Source organism: Psittacula echo (assembly GCF_963264785.1).
Source record: "Psittacula echo genome assembly, chromosome: 5".
Taxonomy (NCBI): domain Eukaryota; kingdom Metazoa; phylum Chordata; class Aves; order Psittaciformes; family Psittacidae; genus Psittacula; species Psittacula echo.
In genome coordinates, this window is record NC_137739.1 from 77,798,841 (window position 1) to 77,821,920 (window position 23,080).

At 50.8% G+C, this 23,080-nt stretch overlaps 1 protein-coding gene across 2 annotated transcripts in view; it reads right to left on the reverse strand.

Moving 5' to 3' along the window:
* The window catches only part of TRIM9 (tripartite motif containing 9), a gene marked incomplete at both ends in the record, with an annotated part of 58,407 nt that overhangs the window by 19,080 nt on the left and 16,247 nt on the right, over window positions 1-23,080 (reverse strand). For both annotated transcript variants that reach the window (XM_080618450.1, XM_080618449.1), the window contains 2 exons: window positions 5,378-5,500; window positions 5,952-6,047. In XM_080618450.1, the coding sequence (XP_080474576.1) occupies window positions 5,378-5,500; window positions 5,952-6,047 (219 nt within the window). The remainder of the gene's footprint in view (window positions 1-5,377; window positions 5,501-5,951; window positions 6,048-23,080) is intronic.

The window sequence follows — 23,080 nt, forward strand, 5'->3', positions numbered from 1 at the left end:
CCAGCCTTGCTCTGAGAGCATATCCTGACTGCACTGGCTGAGCCAGAGCAAGGTTTTGCATTCCCTGCCTGCTGGGCTGCAGATGGGCAAGTGGTGATCCCAACCTGAACACCCAGAAAAGCAGCCTCCTTCTTTCATGCAAGACCCCTCTCCAGGGAAATGCACATGCCACCAGGAAGAGAGCGAAGATGGGACTGGTAAACAATCTTCTTATCTGCTTTGCAGCTTAAACCTCTGGTTTGCCCAGGATAATGAATTTGTGAGCCTCCCCCTGCCTTAGTAGATGCTTTCGAAGCATTACCAGCAGAATTGCCATCTGCTCCCTCCAGCCAGATGTGAGCCTCCAAGAAACAGCATTTGCTCAGTGAAGACAAGCAGAGTGTCCCAAGACAGCTCTGGACACGTGGCTGGCTGCCTAGCACCCACTTGGCCAAGAGACGAGGTGAGAGAACCTGCCACCACTGCTCCGATGTTAGCTGAGACCTGCGGGGCTTCCTGGCACTGGCTGGGAGGATGGAGCTGGGGCACAGAGATGCCAGCCCTTGCTTTGCCCCTCTACCCTGCCCGCTCCTCAGCAGCAGGGTGAAGAGAGGCCAGCGCCAAGGAGGCTCCAAGCTCATTAATTATCAAGCTTCCTGGCAGATTATTCCTGCTAATAAAGATCTAGTCAGGAGTGGAAGCATTTGCTTCAGGCTGTCACTGAGGTTACATAAATCTTCATGCATGTGGGTGCAAACAAGAAATTCCATTTAAACATAACATTTGTAAAGGTGGTCGAAGGCCAGAACAGAAAGGCTGTGGAGTCTCCAGCCTTGAAGACATTCAAAACCCAACCAGAGGCTGCCCAGAGAAACCTGCTCTAGGTGCTCAGAAACTGCACCCAAAGCAGTGGATGCAGCTCTGCCCCTGCCTACACCTTTAGCTCCAGTAATCCTGCCGTTCTGTAACTGTGATCCCCTTTGGGGACCAAGCACCTATTCATCTGAAGAACTAGAGCATAAAAGAGCAGTTTAATTGCAGCATCTACACAGCAGGCAAGCCAGTAGGGGAAATGGTGATGTTCCCCTCATCACCAACAAACTGTTTTCAAGGCAAGAAGTGTGATCTCTGGTTGGGACCTTGTGGGGCTTCATGGCTTTACAGCTTTTGCACCCTATACAAGAGAAATGGGATGCAGACAGGAACATTGATTAGGGAAAGGAAAGGTTTTAAGCATAAGACATAGACATCTCCCACACCTTTGAAGGCATGGTCTAAACCCAGTGAGGCCAGCGAAGCCAAAAAGTTTTCCATATTGCCTTAAGTATCCTGTGGCTCTCCTCGTGCATCTGGGATTTCCACTCTTTGGGGTACCTCAGCTCTCTGTTACTCCAGTAATGAAGAGTATTTCAATGGAGGGAGCTGAAAATGAAATCTGGAAGTTCCTCAAACCCTTGACTCATGCAAACAAATAAGGTTGTGTTGGGCAGATAACCAGGAAACCACGCTGCCATGAATGCGGCATGGAGGTAGACAGTTTACAAAAATCTCCTGAAACTATGTTGGTAGCACACCACACTGAATGGTGGCATCTTCTGGGAAAGGGCTAATGGTCCAGGTGGGAAAGGGATCTGGGCAGCTCCATACATTTTGTTTGTGGTAGTTTCTATCAAAGGCCTTTTTTTTTCCCTTCAGCTGCCAAAGGAGGCAACAGCCAGAACCTGACTGCTAATTACAGCCTATAAAAAGGACTTTTGCTGTGCACTTACAGCAGTTCACTACTACCTTAAAATAGGACGTTTATTTCAAGAGCTTTTATTCCCCATAAGATGACATTAACTATAATTTACATTTTAATATAGCTCCTAGAAGGCAATAGTATCTGCACACATCCCTACTTACATGTCTTCCTCCCCTTCCTCCTCTTTTTAGTACTTGGCTGATAACAGATTTTCAAGACACTCAACCTCACTTGAACCTCAGCTCCTCAGTGCCCGGGATGAGTCCTGCTGGGAATGTCACATGGAGGACATGGAGCCTCCTTGGGCACACCATGGATGGGGTTTGGTCACCTGCATGGATGCGGGGATGGAGGGCAGTGCTACAGAGCATTGGTGCTGTGCTTTGCCGCAGCGCTGCAAACCCAGACGGAAAAATCCCTGGGACAGATCCCGACAGTTTGATTGTGCTGAATCCCACAGCCACGCATCCTCTGAGCAGAGCACTTCCAGGTGGATGTTTCCATGGTGACTTGCCTCTTGCTACTGCAAAAGGAGGCTCAGGCTGGAGCTGGGAAAAGCAGAGCTGCTGTGTTAACAGCCCTGTGCGATGCTGGCGGTGACACGTCCTGAAGGCTTGCACAGCTTGTTCTGATCAAAGGCTTCTGTAGGCACCAACAAGTACGAGAAAGTGCAATATGGAGACCTGATCTCCAGTGCAGAGCCACTGGAGAAGATGGCACATAGATGCTGTGGGGGACAGACTTGAGCCAGCTCTTCAACAGAACAAGTGGAAAGCTTGAGGGACATCAGAAAATGAAGGACATCCCTGCAACTTAATCACAGCTGTGCTGAGCTCCTCATCTTCAGTGTCCAGCTCCCAGTGCTGATGTCCTTCCCAAGGCGGTCAGACACCATGGCAGGGGGGAAATAGTGCAGACTGTGGAGGGATTTGTAAGATAAAGCAGGGATCCGGTATCTGCATCTTTGGGAAATAATGTACATTGTGATGAGTTTATCATACCTATGTGTCCTGTCTGGTGTTTCCACATAGAAATGGTGCAGTGCCTGTACTTCTGTCCTGTCTCTCATCCTTTCACACCAGTCCTGATCACCAGAGACCTAATTCAAGAGGGGCACCAAGTTCCCTTGGGCTTCCTGGAAAATCCTGACTGTAACCCCTAAAGAAAGGTCACGGACCGGCATTTCATCTCTGGAGATCCAGCACTACGGACAGGAGCCCTTGGTGAGCATTTCCTATATAATTAACTCCCCTGGGAAGTGTGACAACCACTGTTTGCCTGCAAGGGCTCTGTGGCCAAAGCACCATGGTGAAATCACAAAGCAAAGACATCTTATGACCTGAAGGCCAGAAGAAGACCAGAACAGCACACCAGCACCGCCAAGAGCTTAAAGGAGGTGCATGCAGTGCTCAGTTCATGTGTGCTGTGGAGGAGATATTTCTTCCTATGACAACACTGCAGGGAAGCCTCCGTGTCCCCTGCACAAACCAGCCTGTGCTGTAGGACATTTTCCCTTGGGGAAGACCATACCGATCCTCTGAAAACCAGGGTCAGCAATGAGGAGCAGAACAGACAAGGAGGTCTCTCCTGGAGGTGGAGCAGGCACCTGGCCCCACTGCTCCTCCAGATGCTGGAGGACATGGCAGTGTCAAGTGGACACACATGCCAGGTTTGTGGTGGCCTGGTGTGGTCGGGAGACCCTGTGCACACCCAGTGAGGACAGCAGGGATGTACCCAACAGGACTGAGGCTGTCCTGCACCCCCTGTCCCGTCTGCAGCTTGTGAAAGCAGGCAAGACCCTCTCTGTCCCTGTCCCCAAACCGGAGGGTATGGAGATGATGCTGAAGCAGCAGACACTGTTCTCAGCCTGACGATGCTGAAGCCATAGGAGGCAAATCTCAGTGTGCAAGACTCTAGCTGGCACTCGAGTGGGTCACAGCTGCAAGACTCTCCCTGTGTAAGTGTAAGAGCAAGCACTGCTGTGTTTATTACTTATCCCTCCCAACCCAGTAAGAATTAAAAGGGAAAAACAAATCATTGCAGGTTAAAAATCTGCCCAACACTCCACAGGCTGCAGAGCAGAGGGGAGCAGATTCTGGGTTTTAAACACTTCCTGCTGTGATGCTACCAATAACTGGATGCAGGCTTGTGAACCACATCTGCCGGAGCATGCAGGGCAACAGAGTCCTTCCTACCCATGCAGCTCCCTTTCCATGTCACATGGGGAGCTGCAAGGGCTTGGTCCTTCAGGGAGGGTGGCTTGGGGGCTCATTTTAAGAGTCCAGTGTGAAACCTAGGGGCTGTTTCTTCTTTTAAGGGTCAGACCTACTAATGAGAAAGGCCAGCTGATAACAACAGTGGATGGGGTTGGGATGTACATATAAATGTGATGGTAAGAGCAAGCAATGGGATGCAGATCCCTTCCTCTGGCCAAAAACTGAAAGGCCTCCATGAGTTGTGCTGAGCAGGGAAATTCATTGTGCTGCTTGGCTTTGTGAGAGTTTAATTAACTGTGCCCTGAAGGGGAAGAGGGAAAAAGAGCCCACCAGGCAGTGAGGGCCTTCTCTGCACCTAGAAGACAGGCTGGCGGCACGGCATGCCTATTTGGGGTTGTGCTTTATTGAGCATTGATGCTGAGCTTGGTCCCACAAAGCTGCTATTGTCCATCCCCTGATGGAAATGCTCACAAGCCCTTGTATTGTGGTGCCCATCATCTGCAGGCAGGCTGGAGACTTGATGACCTCCTCCCTCATTTTAGGCAGGTCCAGGAATCCCTCCGGAGGGACGGTGGCCAAAAGCAAGGCCAAGGGGATGTAAGTGGAGCCAGAGAGAAGACACAGATGTTTCTAGCCATAACAGTGAAATGTCATTGGAAATGCACATCCTAAAGCACAAAGTGATGACAGTGTGAAATGCCTCAGCTGGCCCGTATCAGTGATGGCCAGTGTGCAACTACCTTGTCCCACAGACACTGAGCACTGCTACTACACCCACTCTACCATTCCCAGGTGAGATCTGGCCCCTTGCTTCCATTCTCATCCCTAGATGATCTGAAAGGAAGCAGTGTCATGACTGCAGGAACAACACAAGTCAGGAGCCTGTTCTCACACTGAGCTGACCTCAGTGCTCATGTTGAGAGCTGCATCTCAGCTCCTCCAGGCCCAACAATTCACCTCTCAGTGCAAACATCACCCTGAGGCCAAGAGGTGCTCACTCAAACACAGAAAACAGAGCAATTCCTGCTCCTGCCTGATGATGGAAGTGCATCATGCCACCAAGTGCCACATAAATTCAGCTGAAGCCAATGGAAGTTACAGGTACTCAGCATCTTGCAGGATCATGCTAGTAGCTCAAAAGCTACATAGGACATGAACAAGGTCATTTTCCAGCCTATAGATTCTGTACACATGATTGCTGACATAAGGAGTAGTAATTCAGCGAGAACCATGACCTGGAGGAAGCCTGTCATGCTGTGAGCAGGCTGGGCATCTGCAGCAAAATGAAGTTCAGCTAATGCAGAAAGCAAGAAGAGAGGCTTTCCACAGACCTCCCCTCTCCTCCTATGGTGCTTCATGCCAACCAACAGCACCAGTCGTCATCCCCATCTGGTGCCAATCCTGCAGAAAGCACCACTCAAGGTGGTGGGTAAGGGCTCACCTTCAACTTGTGCTCGTGCTCCTTGTTGACCCGGGACAGCAACTGGGCTTTCCTTCTGTTGAGGGCATCAATGAGGGCGTCACACTGGGCCACCAGGCAGGCCTCGAACTCCACGCTGTTCTCCTGTGGGTCAGAGCAGAACATCACAACCCTGGACACATCTCCACTTTAGTTGGGAAACCTGATTTTTTACTATGGTACCACATGGGCCATTTCTACACGTGCTGCTGCACCACTGCAACTCATAAATCCATAGCATTAGCGTGTGGGATGCTTACACCCCTGGCTCACAGCAAATGTGGTGCAGCAGGTGGGGAACAGGTTTGGTCTGTCCTGCCACATCCTTGGATCTACCCATGGCAGAGACTGGGGTCTCTGCTGCTCCCTCTGTGACACAGGCAGCTTTGGGAGGAACAGTTTTTGGGAGGGTGCAGGGGAGTAATATGAAAAGTCAGGGGTGAGCCCTTTTGGGACAGCACCCACCAAACAAAGGTGGGGAGATGGGACAGGACTGCAGAGAGCAACTCATCCTGGTGGGAAAGGGCTGAAAACATCCAGCCAGGAGATGCAGTACCTGGATTTGCTGCACCATGTTGCGGAGTTGGACCAGGAACTCTTTTGCTTCCTTGGCTCTGTCTGACAACCCATTCAGGGCTTGGGAAAGCTGGCTCTGCAGAGAGAAGAAAGAGCAAGGTTATTGCCATGTCCTGGACTCATCCTCATGCTGGAGGACCTCACATGTGTGTGATTTGGGCTGGGGATAGACTAAAGCTCAGTACTGCCTTCCTGGGGTGTGCAGCCTTCAGCAACCCACCAAGGTGTTCTTCTGCCCTTGCTGCCCTGCATGTAAGGAGAGGAAAAGGAGGGTTAGCCATCATCATGGATGCCCTGGGTTTGGGAAGCAGATAATCAGTATCCACCTCCTCCACGGGCTTCCCTGAGTGATCAGGGACAAGCCACATCCATCCAGGGTCTCAAAGTGAGCCAGTCACTACCTCCGCTGGATCTGTGCTCTCCAGGGAGCCAGACACCAAAAATCCTGTAGGATCTGACCCATGTCTGCTGCAGGTGATCAGCAGAAAGGCTCAGGTCAGGCTACACGAATCAGATCGAAATCTCCCTGAAAGGTAAAGCTGGTTCCTCCATTGCCATGCAAAATACTGCTCCCTCCTCCTCCGGTGCTAGGGGTGGGAGCACACACCCACAGCCCGCTCTTGCCTGTGCTGAGCTGAGCAGGAATCTTCCTCTTTTGCTGTGATTTCAGTAACAGTTGATCACCCATGACAGTCTACCTCCTGGAGGGATTCTGCATCTTTTGTGGGCTGCAAATTGCTTGCAACCACCACACAGGTTTTGAGGTGTGATCTTTCTTTGTGGCAGACACAGAAGGGAGCCCAAATCTCCAAAAACCTAATGTGTCACCTCTCCTGTGATCAGGATGTTGGTATCAGGCTGGCACCTGCCTTGTGCCATGCTCCCCTGGATGCCAGCATGGAGAGAGCGAGAAGGTGAGACATGAGAGAGGGAAGTAAAGGGAGTGATGGTGCAGAAGGGATGCAAGGTCACCGATGTGCGGTGCCTGCTGAGATGGTGCTGGGCTGAAACTGAGAAAAAGAGACATGCTACCAGAGAGGCGAGGTAGCAAATGAATGGCAACCACTAAATGGCCCAGAAAATGACCTTACTGCTGCCTCCCCAGGAGATGTTAATATAACCCTAGTGATTTCTGAAATTCCTTTGTAATTTATTGTGCCCAAGTCATTAGGATGTGGAGCTAATCAGCAAATGCATCTCTAATAAAAACGGGATTACTAAATCAGCTCAGTAGGTCTCCCTATCTCTCCTCCTTCCTCTCCCTAAGCCAAAGCTGGAGGAGAGCTGACGCCAGAGCCCAAACTGCTCCCTCAGTGGCAGCCCCACGCACCCCAGGGACCACCCAGGCATGCCTCATCCTCTCCACTGCGCCCGTGTGAAAGCCTCCATCGCCCTGCCCATGCTTGCCCTCTGCAGCCACGCACGGCTCCAGCCCCCCCAGATTCAGAAAGATGTCTTAAACCCAGCAAGGTGGGTTTAAGTTTAAGGTGCAGGGTCCTGGCCTTTGGCAACACAGGCAATTGAGAGAAAATCAGCAGGAGTTTGTTATGTTTACAAGCTCCTCATTAAAACTGCAGCATGCTGGGGTTTTTTCCTTTAATAAAGTCTTTGGAACGCTTTTTCTTTTCCTATCAATATACATCCCAGAAAGAGGATCTTTATATCAAAATAACTCTTTGAGTCTTTCCTAATGGCAAAGCATTTAAAATGTGCTCTTAAAATTTAGTAAGAGCTCTGTGATGCCAGTGCGCACTGTTCACATGTAGCTCCTTCACCCTGAACACTCCCAACCTCCCAGCACAATGTCTTCCACGGCACAAGCAGCTTTGAGCCTGTTTACAAAATGAAACAGATGGTCCATCGCCTTCAGAGCATCTCTCCCTGTGGTCTTACAGTGCATCCCACTCCTCAGCTCAGCGCTTCCCTCTGCTCAAGATGTTCTTGATGCCACCAGTGCCTGCTGGTGGGGGGCATGAACTAGTCAGGAAACTGTATTTTCTCCATAATTGTAAAGTTGGTGAGGTGCATAGTGGACACCCTGCCCCGTGCCTTGTCCTCAGCATGGAGAATGGAATGCCCAGCTCACAGTGATATGCTAGCATCGCCTGAGCAAACCTGGTGTTCCCATACATAGGGTTCTCAACAGGACATGGGAGCTCTAAGGTTTGTTTTTTCATCAGCATGAGCTTTGTGCTGATCTCCAGGAAGGGTCCCCACTAAGACAAGACTCTCGCAGAGTTCAGACATGTTCCTGGACACATCCCCTTTGAAACAAACATCTGCCCAGCTCTCCTGCTGCATCCCTGCTGCTTACGCCAAGAGTCACCCCACTGGGGTCTCTGAGCTGCAAGCCATCACAGTCAGCCCATTAAACAAGGTTAATTAATGCTATACGACAGTGGAGCGCGCATGGGAATGTGCGCAGGGACTCACGGGCATGCCCGAACCTATTCATTAAGGGCAGCGCTGCAGGCGCAGTGACAATGTGATTCATAACCATATGCCACAGAAAAACAAAGTCCTTCTGGTTTCTGTTATTATGTTAATAAGTCAGAGGCTGCAGAGAGAAATTAAATGACTGATGGGGTTTGTAAATTCTACAGGTACCTCCAATGACCCCTGGAGCAAACCCAAGCTTTACTGCAGTCTGTCACCTCAGAGGATTTAATCACCAGACACAGAAGGCAGAATCACAGGTTCTGCGGGATCTATGTGGAAGGAATAGGAGACGGACACTCAGGAGGAGTCCTCCATCTGGGAGCAGGGGGTCAGAAGGACCTCAGACCTTGTCTTCTGCAGGTGCTCTACCAGATGTCAGGCAGCAAGATGCTGTTAATGTTTCTGACACACATTGTAGGGATTTCCCCTCCCTGTGAAAAGCTGGAACGTTGTGCTTTGCATCTCCATGTGGAAACAAAATCATTGGTGTTTCTTGGGCTGGGAATCCAGTTCTGGGGACCACTGTCCCCTCACAGTGCAGGGGACAGTGGATGGAGACTGGCTGTCCTCCAGTGTGCAGTGGGCCAGCCAGCCCGCATGTGCTGGACTGGAGCAGAATCCCACCCCAAGCTATCACAGGCATAGGAATTAATGAGTGTGAAATGAAGAAAAATCCCATTTAGTGGCTCTTAAAATCAAGTGAATTTGTTCTTTGCGGAAAGCTGGGCTCTTTTTCAATGCTCTTGTTTCAAGGCAGTATGAAGAGACCTCTGTAACTCACATTAACATTAATGGGAGCTAAGCATTTAAATCTGTCCCCAGAGCACTTAGGAGAGAATCCATCCCTTCTTTGTGCTTGCTAATAGCTCTGTAACCCTTCTTCCCAGGCAGGCTGACAAAGGGATTTCTGTCACTCTTTGATTCTCCCTTGTCCCAGAGCACAGTTGGGCAGAAGGCTGGTGGCTCAGAAGGGCTGAGCGGGCTCCAAGAAACAGAGAAAAGCACCATTTTAAACGCCGCATCTTTTCTCAGACAGAGCTGATCTGGTTCTCCTGTTGTGTAACACAGCTGCCAGCAATGGCGCTCCTCCGGGATTACCTTGAGGTGAGGAGGGAGATGGGCTTGTTATTTTAGGAGGCACTGAGTCCTGCTTGGCATCGGATGGAGTCACGAAGCCAGCTCTGTGTGACAGCTCCATCCCGCATACCGAGAAAAGCCCGAAGTTAGCTAGTGCTGGCCACCAACAAGAGCAAGGAGCAGTTGCTCTCCTTTCAAACCTCCACTTGCTTTCAGGCTCTGACACTAGACAAGATGGAGTAGTCAGGAGAGACACCCTTCTCCTGCTCTGCTCAGCAGAGAGGAGGGCTCCTCTGCAAGCCAAAACCCAATTGCTAGCCCAGGTCACTCGCCCAGCTGGAAGCCCTGCTCCAAGCTCTGTCCCCAGCCAGCAAGGGCTGCGCCTACATGGAATCCTAGAATGGTTTGGATTGGAAAGTACCTTAAAGCTCATCCAGTTCCGACCCCCTGCCACGGGCAGGGACACCTTCCACTTGATCAGATTGCTCCAAGCCCCATCCAACCTGGCCTTGAACACTGCCAGGGATGGGGCAGCCACAGCTCCTCTGAGCACCCTGTGCCAGTGCTTCAGCACCCTCACAGGGAAGGACTTCATCCTAATATCTAATCTAAATCTGCCCTCTGTCAAGTTAAAGCCATTCCCCCTTGTCCTATTCCCATATGCCCCTGTAAAAAGTCCCTCTCCAGCTCTCTTGGAGGACCCTTAAGGCACTGGAGGGCAGGTTTGTGTGTGATAGGGAAAGGTAACAAATTCAAACGAGATCAAGAAAGGACATTTCTGTTCAAGGCCAGTGCAGCACCTTCTGTATAATGGTAGTCTTCCAGCCTCCAGCAGTTCACAGGAACCTCATGAGATTGGCATGGCTTCCAGGTAGCCTGTGTAAGCCTCCTTGAATTTCTTTTCCACAGAACTGTCCTGTCTCATTATGAACTAGCATAAGCTTTTATTACAAGACCAGAGAATGGCCACGAGGATAAGGGGGCAAAAACACCTCCCGTATGAAGACAGGCTGAGAAAATTGGAGCTGTTGAGCCTGGAGAAGAAAAGGCTGCATGGAGACCTCATAGCAGCTTTCCAGTATCTGAAGGGGGACTATAGGGATGCTGGAGGGGGACTCTTCATTAGGGACAGTAGTGATAGGACAAGAGGTAACGGGGTTCAAACTTAGGCAGAGGAGAGCTAGTTAGATATAAAGAAGAAGTTCTTCCCTGTGAGGGTGCTGAAGCACTGGCACAGGGTGCCCAGAGAAGCTGTGGCTGCCCCATCCCTGATAGTGTTCAAGGCCAGGTTGGATGGGGCTTGGAGCAACCTGGTCTAGTGGAAGGTGTCTCCGTACACAGCAGGGGGGTTGGAATGGGATGGTCTTAAGCTCCCTTCCAACCCAAATCATTCTGTGATTCTATGATTCTATGATCATCCATAAATTCCTGTAACAAGGAGTTCACAGCTTAAATGTGCGCCATGTGAGAGCTACTTTCTCTGGTTGGTGCAAACTCTGCCTGCTTCAAAGGCCACTTGCCCTTAAGATTTCAGACGTCTGCAAATCCTTATCAGTCACAGATGTGCTAGGTGCTGCCTGTCACCCCAAGACAGAAAAACCAGCCCAAAAGAGCTCTTGCCATTACACTGAGAGCCCAGTACCCGTTCTGACATCCCAAATGTTGCAACCAGCCCATTTCTTCTCTCCTTCCAACCAAGTCATCTCGCAGCCAATTCCTCTGCTGGAGCATCCATAGGAGGTAAAAGAGAAGAGGAATAAGCCACAGCAAGAAAAGCTGCTGCTCCCAGCTGTTCTGCTTGTACCCTCAAAATGATGAGGAGCTGTCACAGATGCTGAAGTCCTGTGCTTCTTTCTTTTAATTAAAGCAAAAGACCTACAGCCTTTAAATCTTGAGGCAAGCTTACTGTATGTGATGCCTGACTAATTATAATGGGATGTTTAATTAAAACTTGCATTCAGTCAGGAAGTTGATGAAGCTAAACTGTTACTAATTGGCTTTTGGCTCCAGTCACGAGAGCCTGACTTTTGGATACAGTGCTTCCTAAGGAGAGGATCCAGGAGTTCTGGAGTCTGGAGCTGCAGCCTGGGCTGAACCTGGCCTTGAGACCAGAGCCTCCACCACAGAGTGAGGGGAGACCAGAGCAGACAGGGCCATGTCCCAGGGTCCTGCAGGAGCTGGTTCTCCTGGGAGATGGGTGACTGTGGAGCTGCGGAGCAGCCTAGGACCCACCACAGGGAGCCTCCTTCCTGAGCCTGCTCCCAGCCATCACCAATGCCCACATGAACTCAGGTCCTCATCCCTGTCCTCGTTCTTCTTTTGCCCACCTGACATCACCCACTGGCTCCTGCCAGGCCTGCTCTGAGGACGAGCAAAGCCAGAGCATCTTAGCTGCTAAGAACTGTGACTGAGCCAAGGCAGGCGACAGGAACAGAGAGCATGGGTCTGAATGACCCCTCCTCAAACACTGCACCACTGCTGCTGCCCATTTGACATGGGTCCAGCTCAGCTTCTTCTGGCTTCCCATGAGAAGGATGTGCTCTCAGCCTGACATAAAATAACACACATAAAATATCAGACAGAAGAGCCTATGCTTGTCAGCAGGACACACACACACGGAGGGCCAGTTTGTGAGCAAAGCTCCTGGTGTGAACTGTGAGCTAGGAATGAACCCTTAGGAATGGCTCCTGCTCCCTGCTGCAGACAATGGGGGAAGCAAGGGATGGGAAGGCAGTGATCGCTCCCACTGCGTACAGGGTCCCTGGTTCTCCTTCACTGCAGTGATGCCGGGGAAACTGGGGTCTGCAGGAGGAGAGTGAAATGAAAACTGTTAAATAGAACAGCCCCGGGGCAGGAGCTGCACGTGGGGAGCATGTGCAGGGGCTCTGCAGCAGCCCCGAGGGCAGCTGGGGTCTGCAAAGCAGATGATCTCTGCAAGAGCAAGGCAGGCTGGTCTCTGGGCTGGCATCTGCAGAGCAGATTATCTCTGGGGCAGATTTATTGACACTGGAGTTAATTCCAGGGCTTGAGGAGAAGCCCCTGCATCTTTGGAAGAGTCAGAGATCCCACTGCACCCGCTACTATTAATCATAGACCCCGGGGGATCCTGCTGGGGGAAGCACACAGCCCTTTGCCACTGCAGCACAGGGAAAATCCCAGGCAGAACCTGAGGGAGGACACCCGAGATGGGGACACTTTCGGGTGTCTCCCCTCTGCAGTGGTGACATCCATGTACAGCTCCAAAAGGATCCCCCTCCCTGGCTGGATCATGGGTGAGGTACAGGCTTCTCAATGCAAACAGAGAGATGTGGTGGGTTTGGGATGCTCAAGGGTCCAGCCCAGCAGAGCTGTATTGATCTGTGTGGAGCACAGGCTGTGCTCCTTTCTCTCATCTCCCATCCTTTCCCCCTGTCCCCGTGCAGCAGCACAGCAGGCTCACATGTGCTACCCGAAGCTGGCAGGGGGAAGCCTTGCTCCAGAAGGGGCCGTGGATCAGGCCAGCATGCAGGCAGTGGAGAATTCAGCTGGGAGAAAGCCTCATGTCCTCTGTGCCAGGCAGCCAGGCTGTCTGCAGCCTTCCAAGACCTGGAGGGGATGATGCAGTGGGTTTTGCCCCTTGCCAAGTCCCAGAGCTCGGCTGCTGCCTGGCAGTTGGTTGGATTCTGTTAAAGCCACTTATTTTTAGGTAGCATTGATAACAACAGCAAAGCTGTTCTGGGTGCTGCAGAAATCACTGCCAGTCTTGGCAGTGCCAGAGTTGAGGCCTTATCAGCTCAGCCCAGGGTGATCTTATTATTCCCATCCAGCCCAAGTCATTCGTTATCAAGGTGAAATCTCACATGTGGACTCCTGCAATAAGGAACTGCTTCAGGGGTATGGGTGTTTCGGGATTTGGGCAGGCCTGGGCATGGCAGGGTCCCCAGGAGTAGCACCAGGGATGTCCCCATGAAGGACAAGCCCTGAGGGCTCAGGTCGGATGCTGCCTGTCCCACTGAGGCACTGTGCTGGCCTAACCAACCCCTTTGGTACACAGCAAAGCCTATGTCTGCATCATTCCAGGGCCAAGCCCTGTGTCTGTGGGATTGGTCGCTTCCTTGGGATCACCATGCTACCACATCATCTCCCCTATGCTCCCTACAATGACTGCAAGAGCCAGCCAGGAGCCAAAGCCCCCAGTACCGACGTGCTGTCACTTGGATGCACAGATGGCCCTGGCTGCTGGCTTTGTTCACACAGACACAAGGGCAGTGTGTTTCCTCAGCAGGCAGAACTGATGCAAAGGCTGCAGCCTGGAAATAAAACAAGGATATATTCTTTTCAAGCATGACCTTGCTAAACCCCTTTAATTACTTTCCATGTGGCTATGGGATTCCCTGGCCCTGGGCAGGCAAACTGCTCTGCCTTTCTCCAGCCTTGCTGTGGGCAATGCTGAATTCATGCTGAGTTTCCTGTGCAGTTCATCGAGCCTGGTCTCAGTGACACTCTGCAGCAGCAGTGGCAATGTCCCTCGGTCCATCTGTACTAGCACAGCGACTTGCCCAGCCCAGCTCACGGCCTGGCTGCCCAGAGCCCCTCACCCGCACACATGGCAGAAAGGGATGGGGGTCTATGCCCTGACCAGCCCCAGCCTTCTGAGAGGGGTCCTCTCTGACAGGAGACTTGTGATGTTTTGGACATGACCTGCTGTGATTTGGCCCAAGCCCCGGGACCACACATGAGCCAGCACTGGGGACACTGCTGGAAACAAGAGATTGGACAAGGGTCAAAACATCAATTATTCTCTTTGCGTGGACTTCCCTGCATGCAAAAGAATAACTTTGGCCCCCAGGCCCCCTGCTAGCAGCAGCGTGCATGACAGCCTAGCTGGGACACCCAGCTAGTGCCTAGCTGGCGACACGGGTCACTTGCTGCTGCTTCAACTGAAACAGCAGAGCCTTTTGCTCCTGCTGTGAATCCTTGTGTTCACCTGAACCTGCTGCTCCCCATTCACAGGCCTTCTGTGGCCAGCACAGATGGTGCTTTGCAGCCTGCGGTGGTTTCTTAGCAGACTTGGGGAGAATTCTGTACAAGGAGGAGGGCCTGAACCCCAGTTTCCAGCATCCCTGCACTTTAACCCCACTTCTTCAAGGGGCAAACATTCAGGCCCACAAAACTCTCCAGCAGAAGACAGAGCTGCCAAATAGCCTGAGAGAGAAGTGGCTTGCTTCCAAAAACATGGGGACACCAGATGAAGTTATTGGATACCAAGGCAGCCGCAGTGACCTTCTGTGTCTCCAGCACTGCTGTGGGATTAGCCCTGGTTTATCTCCGCCCCCTGGAAGAGGGCAGACCTAGGATGATTCCTGGCAACGATGATGAAGGCCAGCTTTGCATGCAGGGACACTCGCTGTGGATCAGTTCATGTGTGGCAACTTGCTGGGCTGTCCCCAGTTGTTGGCCTAAGCAAATGTAAGAGGCATGCAATGTCCTGGGCTGCTCCTTGCTGGCAGTGCCTTGTCCTGGGCTGCTCCTTGCTGGCACTGCCTTGCTGTGAGGATGTGTTGAAGATGCTCTGTCCTTGATTTGATGTCGGATATAGTCCTTGCTTTGATTTTTAGGGAGAAGAAACGTAAGCATCTAGTAATAGCACTTTGATATTGTCCAATTAATTCCTGTTTTGCTTCATTAACACTCAACAACAAATCACATTAGCTTCTCATTGGGAAAACCTAACATGCACGTCCCTTTGAAATCACAAACAGAACTGCCAGCTCTATTACAGGCATGCCAAGAAAAACACAAGTCTGTTGCCTGCCCACAGGTACACAGAGGGGCAGACAAGGTAAGGGTGAGAAACTATTTGGAAAAGGCCAAATACCGAGGACTGATCTGCACAGATCTGGAGAGTGAGCTGACGCTGAGCTCCACTCTCTCCATGTTTCAGGAGAGCCACTTTGGACTCACCCTCGCCTGGTTCTCCTTCAGCTGCACTGCATTAGGCAGCGTGCTGCTGGAGTGCATCTTCCAGGCTGTGTCTCTGGGAGAAGTCCAGGTCCTGCTGCAGCTCTGCACACAGACATCCTCAGGCCAGGAGCACTGCGCATACCTGGTGTAGCTGTGCTGCAGGCTGCTGGTCTGAGCTGAGCAGTTTCCACATCCTGCTCTGGGCGGCAGTCTCCCTTGGAGTCCTGTAGCCAAGATGATACTGATGGAGTCTGGCTGCTGCTGGGATCTGAACCCTGGCAAGGAGGCCTTGAACTTTGCCGGTGCCTGGTTCATGCACATGAGGGTACAATAAATTCCTCCCCATCGTCCCTCATGGGGCAGCTCAAGTAGCAAGAAACTCAGCCCCAGCTCTAAAGCCTGTGGCTCACTGAGATTCAAATGGGATCCTCAGGACACATCTCTTCCCATCTGGAAATTTGCAGACCTAGGGGCAGAAGTTAGCACAGACTGGACCACACATTTGTACATAGCCCTCCTTTTCCTTCCCTCAGCTATACAAAAAAGATGTGGACAGGCTGGAGAGGGTCCATAGAAGGGCCATAAACGTAATCTGGGACTCAGAAACTGGGAGGAAAGGCTGAGAGCTGAGCTTGTTCAGCCTGGAGAAAAGAAGGCTCAGGGGAGACCTGATCACTACGGAATCATTGAATCAACCAGGTGGGAAATGACTTTTAAGACCATCAAGTCCAACCATTGTCCCAGCACTGCCAAGGCCACCACAAAACCATGTCACTGAGGGCCTCGTCTGCACCGTTTTTGAACACTTCCAGGGATGGTGATCCCACCACTGCCCTGTGCAGCCTGTTCCGATGCCTGAGCACCCTCTCTGTGAACAAATGTTTCCTAATATCCAATCTAAACCTCCCTGGTGCAGCTTGAGGCTGTTTCCTCTTGTCCTGTCCCTTGTTACCTGGGAGACCAACCCCCACCTCACTACAACCTCCTTTCAGGCAGCTGTAGAGAGTGATGGGGTCCACTATATTCCAGTATTTAAAGGGTGCCTACAAAGAAGACAGAGACTCCCTTTTTACAAGGAGTCCCATGGAAAAGATGAGGGGTGATGGACACAAGTTACTCCTGGGGAGATTCCGACTGGACGCAAGAGGAAGATTTTTCACAATGAGAACAACCAGCCATTGGAATAATCTCCCTGGGGAAGCGGTGGATTCCCCAACACTGGACTCTTTGATGATTCAGCAGGACAGTGTTGAAACATCTAGTCTAAGTTGTGCTTTGTCTAGAAAGGTTGGACCAGAATGACCCTTAAGGTCCCTTCCAACCTGGTATTCTATGATTCAACATCACTGATCTACCAGCCCTGTGGAGATCCTCCCATAGTCAACGTACACCTCCCAGGTACCAAGGTCACAGCACAAGGTGTAAGCTAAAGGAGTGCTCTTTAGGCTGAGGAGACATGCAGATGTGATGGATAAAACTACCAAAGTGACACGTCCCAGCAACAAAAGTACATGGGTTGTAAGGTATGGGTTGTAATGAGGCTGATGGGAGGAAGCAAAGAAATCCTTTGGCTAGAAAAGGCATAGTGAAGATCCTGGTGCAAGTCAGTCCATGCAGAGCTACAGCAGCACACAGCTCCCTTTAACGACTGTGCTGAGCCACGTCTTGAGGAGTGCAATCGTAATGATGGTCAATTACCACTTGTGACCCAGCTGGGAGCACAGTGATCTATAGTTGCTGTCATGCAGCTGGTGGCATTTCCAAACCACCCTGGAAGCACAGGGCTCATTTGCTGTGTGTCAGCGTTGTTATGATTTGAGAGATGAATGAGGCTGGTGAGAGGCAGCAGGCAGTTTGCAGTTGAGCAATGCCTCCTCCAGGCTCCCTCCTCTGCATGGCATGGTCCAGCAGCAACATGCAGTGTCCTGAGCGGGTGGAAATGCTTGTAGCTCTTCTGGACCAGCACTTACAGCCATGTCCCTGAGCAGACAGGCTGGTTTTTTGCTAGAGGTACAATTTACAGGCAGAATAAGCACACAATTCCACCTACACTCCTCTCTGGAGAAGCTGGGAACGCACCATCTTGCACACACTCTTCCTGTATTTCTAGAAAAAGGAGGTTTAAGCATTCTTTGCTGTTCCCTAGCCCTCAGAGGGCTGAGTGCTGGGGCAAACCCCTGTGTGATGGAAGGCAGACTTGTGGGGACTGTCCCTGCAAGCATGGGGGCTGTTACACTGGCTCTGACCCCATGGCAGACAGTGCCTGGGCCATGCCCTGCTCCTCCTGGGCTGTCACTGGCTGCAGACTGGAGCCCATTTCCCCTATGGCTGGAGGAGTCAGGCAGGACAGCACGCACCCCTCTGCCCTGGGTGCCTCCTCTCACCTGCAGAGGGGCATTCCCACAGGCACAGCATCCGCCAGGCTCCTCTGCTTCCGACTGCAGCTGCGGCTAGCACAGGGGCAGGGAAATGAACCGAGCAGAGCTGAATCCCATTAGAGAGATCCGGAAACAAGAAAGGAGATGGGAATGTGTCCAGGTTTCTGAGAGCTCTGTGTGCCCTTGTGCCAAGAGAGGAGAATCACAGATGAGGAGGACAGCATGTCCGGTCCTGCTTAGGGATGCTTTGGCCAAGAAATGGTGTCAGAAATCTGCAGGTGAGAGCTGAGCAGGACACGGTGCAGCATGGCTTAGCATCACACCACAGTCTCTTTAGCATGCCTGGTGCTTGGGCTAACTGGACTGGGTGCAGCTCTATGCTACATGGGCTGTGCCTGGAGAAACCTCTTGAGTGGCACCAGAGAGCTGCACTGTGGCCTCCTCCTTGAGATGAGCAGACTGGGGCTGAGCCTGGCTGGCGGAGGTCTTCCCTGACAGCATGAGTATAGCTGTCAACCTCCTAACATCACTGGGGCTGCCTGCTGAAAACAGGCACATCCTGGCCCCATTGAGAGATTCCCTTTCTGTAGGCATGACAAAGGCCAGGACACATTGCAGACAGACTACTAGGAAAAAATACCCAGAAGACAAGTATGTACTGAAGGAAAACTGCAGAAATTTGGCTTCTTGATGCACTAGGAAGTAAGATGCATGTTACCCAGAGTTGCTGCTAATACTGCTTTTCTTTGCTACCCTTAGCAGTGCAGAACCATCCTTGAATGAGCATCCAGGAGGAAAACAGAGATGTCTTACTGACACAGAGTTACCCACCGATTTGCTGCACAGCTCTTAAGGAAGTCAGTGCATGGCAAATACTGAGAGTAATAATGCTCAGCAGTGCAAGGTAGGCAAGGCAACTGATCTAGTTATAATTAGCCTCAGCAAGCACGGAGTTCAGCTTCTGGAGGAGTACTCTGCAGGTCAGAAGGAACTGGCTCATCAAGCAAGATCTTCCTCACCTCAGGCAGCCTCTGAAATAGCGTTATTATTGTTTTTAAAAAGTAACAAATTCATTGCACAGCCTTAATTAGAGAGACTGGCAGTGAACAGAACCAGGCACTGCATTTCCTGAGAAGGCGCTTAGCAGCTAATCTCTTTGACAGCTGATCCCTCCTTAAATCGCTGCTCCTTGTGGCATTTTCCCTTCAGTTTGAATACGCCTCTGAGCCCCAGCTTCCCCTTCGCATGGTGTAGAAGACAGAAGGGAACAGGTATTAAGCACTCAACTTGTATCCTGAGCTCCTGAGGCAGCTCCAAGTGTAGTCCCAAGCACTGTCGTCTGAGATGCAGTGGTCATGTCTCTAGGTCATCCCTTCAGCAGCCTCCCAGTCAGTGAAGTGGCACACACAAGAAACCCCAAGCAGACAGCTGCAGGGATCATCCCTGGGCACATTAGAGAGGGAGCTGCCTCTATAAGGGATCTGGAATTAAACAAAGGGCAGTGGAGGAGAATGAACAAGAAGGACTTGGACCTGTAGGAGCAAATCCAGAGAAGGCCATGAACATGCTCAGAGGGCTGGAGCACCTCTGCTATGGAGACGGGCTGAGAGAGCTGGGGCTGTTCAGCCTGGTGGCCCAAGGTGTAATGTGTCAAAAATCACCAGAGCTGCATCCAATACTGAGACAAACCTCTCAATTTCTGGTCCACATTTTCCTGGCAAGATCCTCTCATTATTTTTCTTGCACAATTCCTTAAATCCATCTGTGCATTGTGAAAATATCCAGCAAACAGTCCATTTCCTACAGGTCAGACTCAACTTTGCTGACAGAGTGATCAGGATAGAGGTTTGGGTTTGGTATCTCTCACAGTGAAGGAAAAGCAACCTGCTGCTGGTCTACCTAGAAACACCTCCTAGGCCAATGCTCCACTTGACCTCCCTTCTCCTTCAGGCCGTTTTTCTTCATGGTGCATGGAAAAACATGTAAGCAAAGACTCAGATTATAATCTCATGGGCCAAGATCTGTGTCCTGTATAGAATAAAGGTACTGTGGATGCACAAGCATGCAAAGAAAACCAGACCGTGAACTTGCAGGCAAAGCTGCCAGGGGATCAGCACACACTTCTGGGGTACAGTTAGCACAGGAACACACAGATGCCTGTTCACTTGTATGCAAGCACCGAGTATCTTCCTCTACACAGTCACCCAGGCAGTGCAGGTAGTCCAGGCATCACTCCATATCTAGGAAGGTGCACACTGCAGATCTTACACTTTCTTCCTTCAAATTATGCTCCATCTGCCTTCAATCCAACCTTCCCACTCAGTCTGCCTCTGTGGTTACTCACACTTTAGCTCTTCCATCCCATTATTGCATTAAGTCTTTAAATCTGATTACTTCATTTGGAGTTAAATTTAAACCTGATTAACTGCATAAACAATGATTTTTACCAGTCTGGTAAACCAGGACACAGTCCTGGCCCAAACACAGGAGAAAGAAGGTTGAAAGCCCTATGGGGCAATTCCTCTTTCTGGAGTGAGTGCATTGACCATCCTTTTGTCTTGTCCTACAGCCTTTAATAACCATCTGTGTGTTGTAGTCTGGCACAGTCATAAACAGGCTTGACAGCTAGCCAGCATCTTGACTTTGCTTCTGACATTTAACTGCCTAGAAATGTAAACTGCATTGCACCCTTCAGCTCTGGGCTATACCCACTGAGGCACTAAGGTAGAGGAATACACCCCATCACTGCAATCAGCCAGCATTCAATGCTCTCACTGGGGCTAGCATGAGAACAACAGCAACTCCTCACCATCATCACTAATGATCATGAAGTCTAACCACAGAGGGAGCTCAATGAAACTGCCTTCCTCCTGAACGTAGTCCTGATATGGCATCCAGAAGGCCTGGCGTCCAAGCCCTGCTCTACCATAGAATCATAGAATAGTTAGGGTTGGAAAGGACCTTGAGATCATTTAGTTCCACAGTAAGATCATCTAGTACCAGAGGTGAACAGTGTGATGCTGGGGAAGTCCACTTTTCCCATCTCCTGCCAGTGAGGACCAGAAAGCTCTGGGGCAGTTGGGTGGGTGGGCACTCAGTCTAAGGAAGCCTCATGTGCTTCAGACAAAGGTAAAAGCACAACTTTCAAACAACAGCAGCACGCAGGCAGACACCAAACAGGTCACACAGCCTTAGCATCCTTGTGGCTCTGCATGTTGTCAGTCCTGTGCAGTATCTCACCGGTCATCCAAACTGACCTGGCAATACACTGTGGCTTTCAGAGATGGTGCCTTATCAGCAGCTTCTCATTTCACAGCCCTTTGCTTCTTTGGCTGCTGACCAAAACTGGGATTTTACAGAACATCAGCAAGCACTCATGGACTTATCTGAGGAGAGTTTTTCAAAGGCGCAGATGGGAGATGGCATCTCATTCCCTTTGGCTATCAACACACAGGCCTCCCCTTCAAGGAGAAGAAGTATGTATATCCCCCAGGTATCTCCACAAAGCAGGGCTGCATCATGGCCTTACGAACAGCCCATCTGCTGGTATTTCCTAATGAATCCCTGATGCTGCAGCCTCTTTGGATGGGCTGGTGTACCCAAAAGCTTGCCTGCCTTTCCCAACTGAGTTAGTGTAACAAAAGGTATCTCCTCTCCCAAGGTGCCTCTTACCTTGGGCACATCCAAAGTCTTACGCAACTACAAGATCATTGCTTTTCTGTGTATGTTCCTTCTGGCTATTTGCTCTTAACCATCTGCTCCTGCAAAAAGCAGTCTGGCATGTGCTGAAGCACTGAAAGGGTTGCACCTTGAAGGTCCCTTCCAACCCAAACCATTCTATGACTGAATTACTACAGCCTGCTGTTGGTCTTTTCCATCATTGTCTCAAATCTAAATGCTCTCAGCCTGAGGACATCTTTCCCAGTCTGATACTCCCTGATGGGATACTGGCTAATACCAGCTGAAGGATATGGTATTGGGGTCACTCCTTCAAATACAAAGCCTGCAAGAGCCCACTGTTGGCTTGAAGACCATCACAATCCCTCTCTCCAATCTCCTCTTCTCCCCTCTGTGCATGCCCATGCCCTGCAGTCACTCCATCTGCTCTCCCTGCATGCTACAAACGTGGTTTGCAACTGCACCGATGCCAGAGTGCCCCATACTGTCACCATACTCCAACTGAGGCTGTACCAGCATGCATTTCCCCCACATGCAGCTCACAGCACCCTTTTGGAGTGTTTCTTGTGCTCTCCTCCGAGGTCTTTAACTGAGTGCTCTGTGTGCTGGACCTGACCAAATAAATCGCTGGGCGTTATCATCTCTTCAGGCAAATACAGCTCAGAGTACACAGAAAAGCCCTCTCTCTCTGCTTTTCTGACATATTTTCAAGAGAATGTGGGTCCTTTGTTCCTGCTCTTCTCTAAACACTGCTCTTGGTTTGTGCTTTAAAGCTTGTGTTTATTGGTGAGCGCCTGATGAGCATAACATTAAAACAGTAAATCTCCTGAGAGGTTCTGTGTAACGAGGACGCTCAGAGCCATGTGAAACACACTTCAGGGACCTGAGCCCTTCCAGCAGCTGTCCTGAGCTCTCCCTCACATCTCTAGGAAACAGCACCAAGTTCCAGCTCTACTGCAACCCCCCGTGTGATGGCTGAATCACAGGCAATACCACTTGGAACAGCCATACCCTGTCACTGAAGTATATTGAAGGGAGCTAGGGCTGACATCACTGCAACACACTCGGCTGCAAGGTGTGAATGCTGTTCTCACTGTCACACCTGAGCCCCTGTGCAGCAGGGCAGCTCTCCTGGCCACAGCCAAACAGCTCATCTGACTTACCCAGCCTGGCTGTGCCAGCCAGTCTGTTCAGCACAGTACTGATGCCGGGAGATCTCTGCTTTGTTACTGGCAGACAAGACTTCACTAGCAATAGAACATCAGCAAATTATTACTGCTTTCAGTAGTATTGCTGGTATCACACAGCAGCAGCAGGAGAAGGGGAAAAACAAAATCAAGATCCATATGAAAGGTCTTTCTGCTTCACTCCTTTCCTGTTCAACAGATGGATATCACCACTTTGGATGCTTGCTTTCAGCCATGAACCTCTTGACTCCAGACAGCCCAGGCAAGAGACAAGTAGTGTCTCTTGGAAGTACCAAAACTTTTCTCATGCCTGGGAAGTTACAAGGATTGTAGGCTTGGCATTACTTCTTCTCCTGTTTCTTAAAAGCAGCAGAGGCCAGAGAGGCTTGCCCCAGGTTGAGCTTACT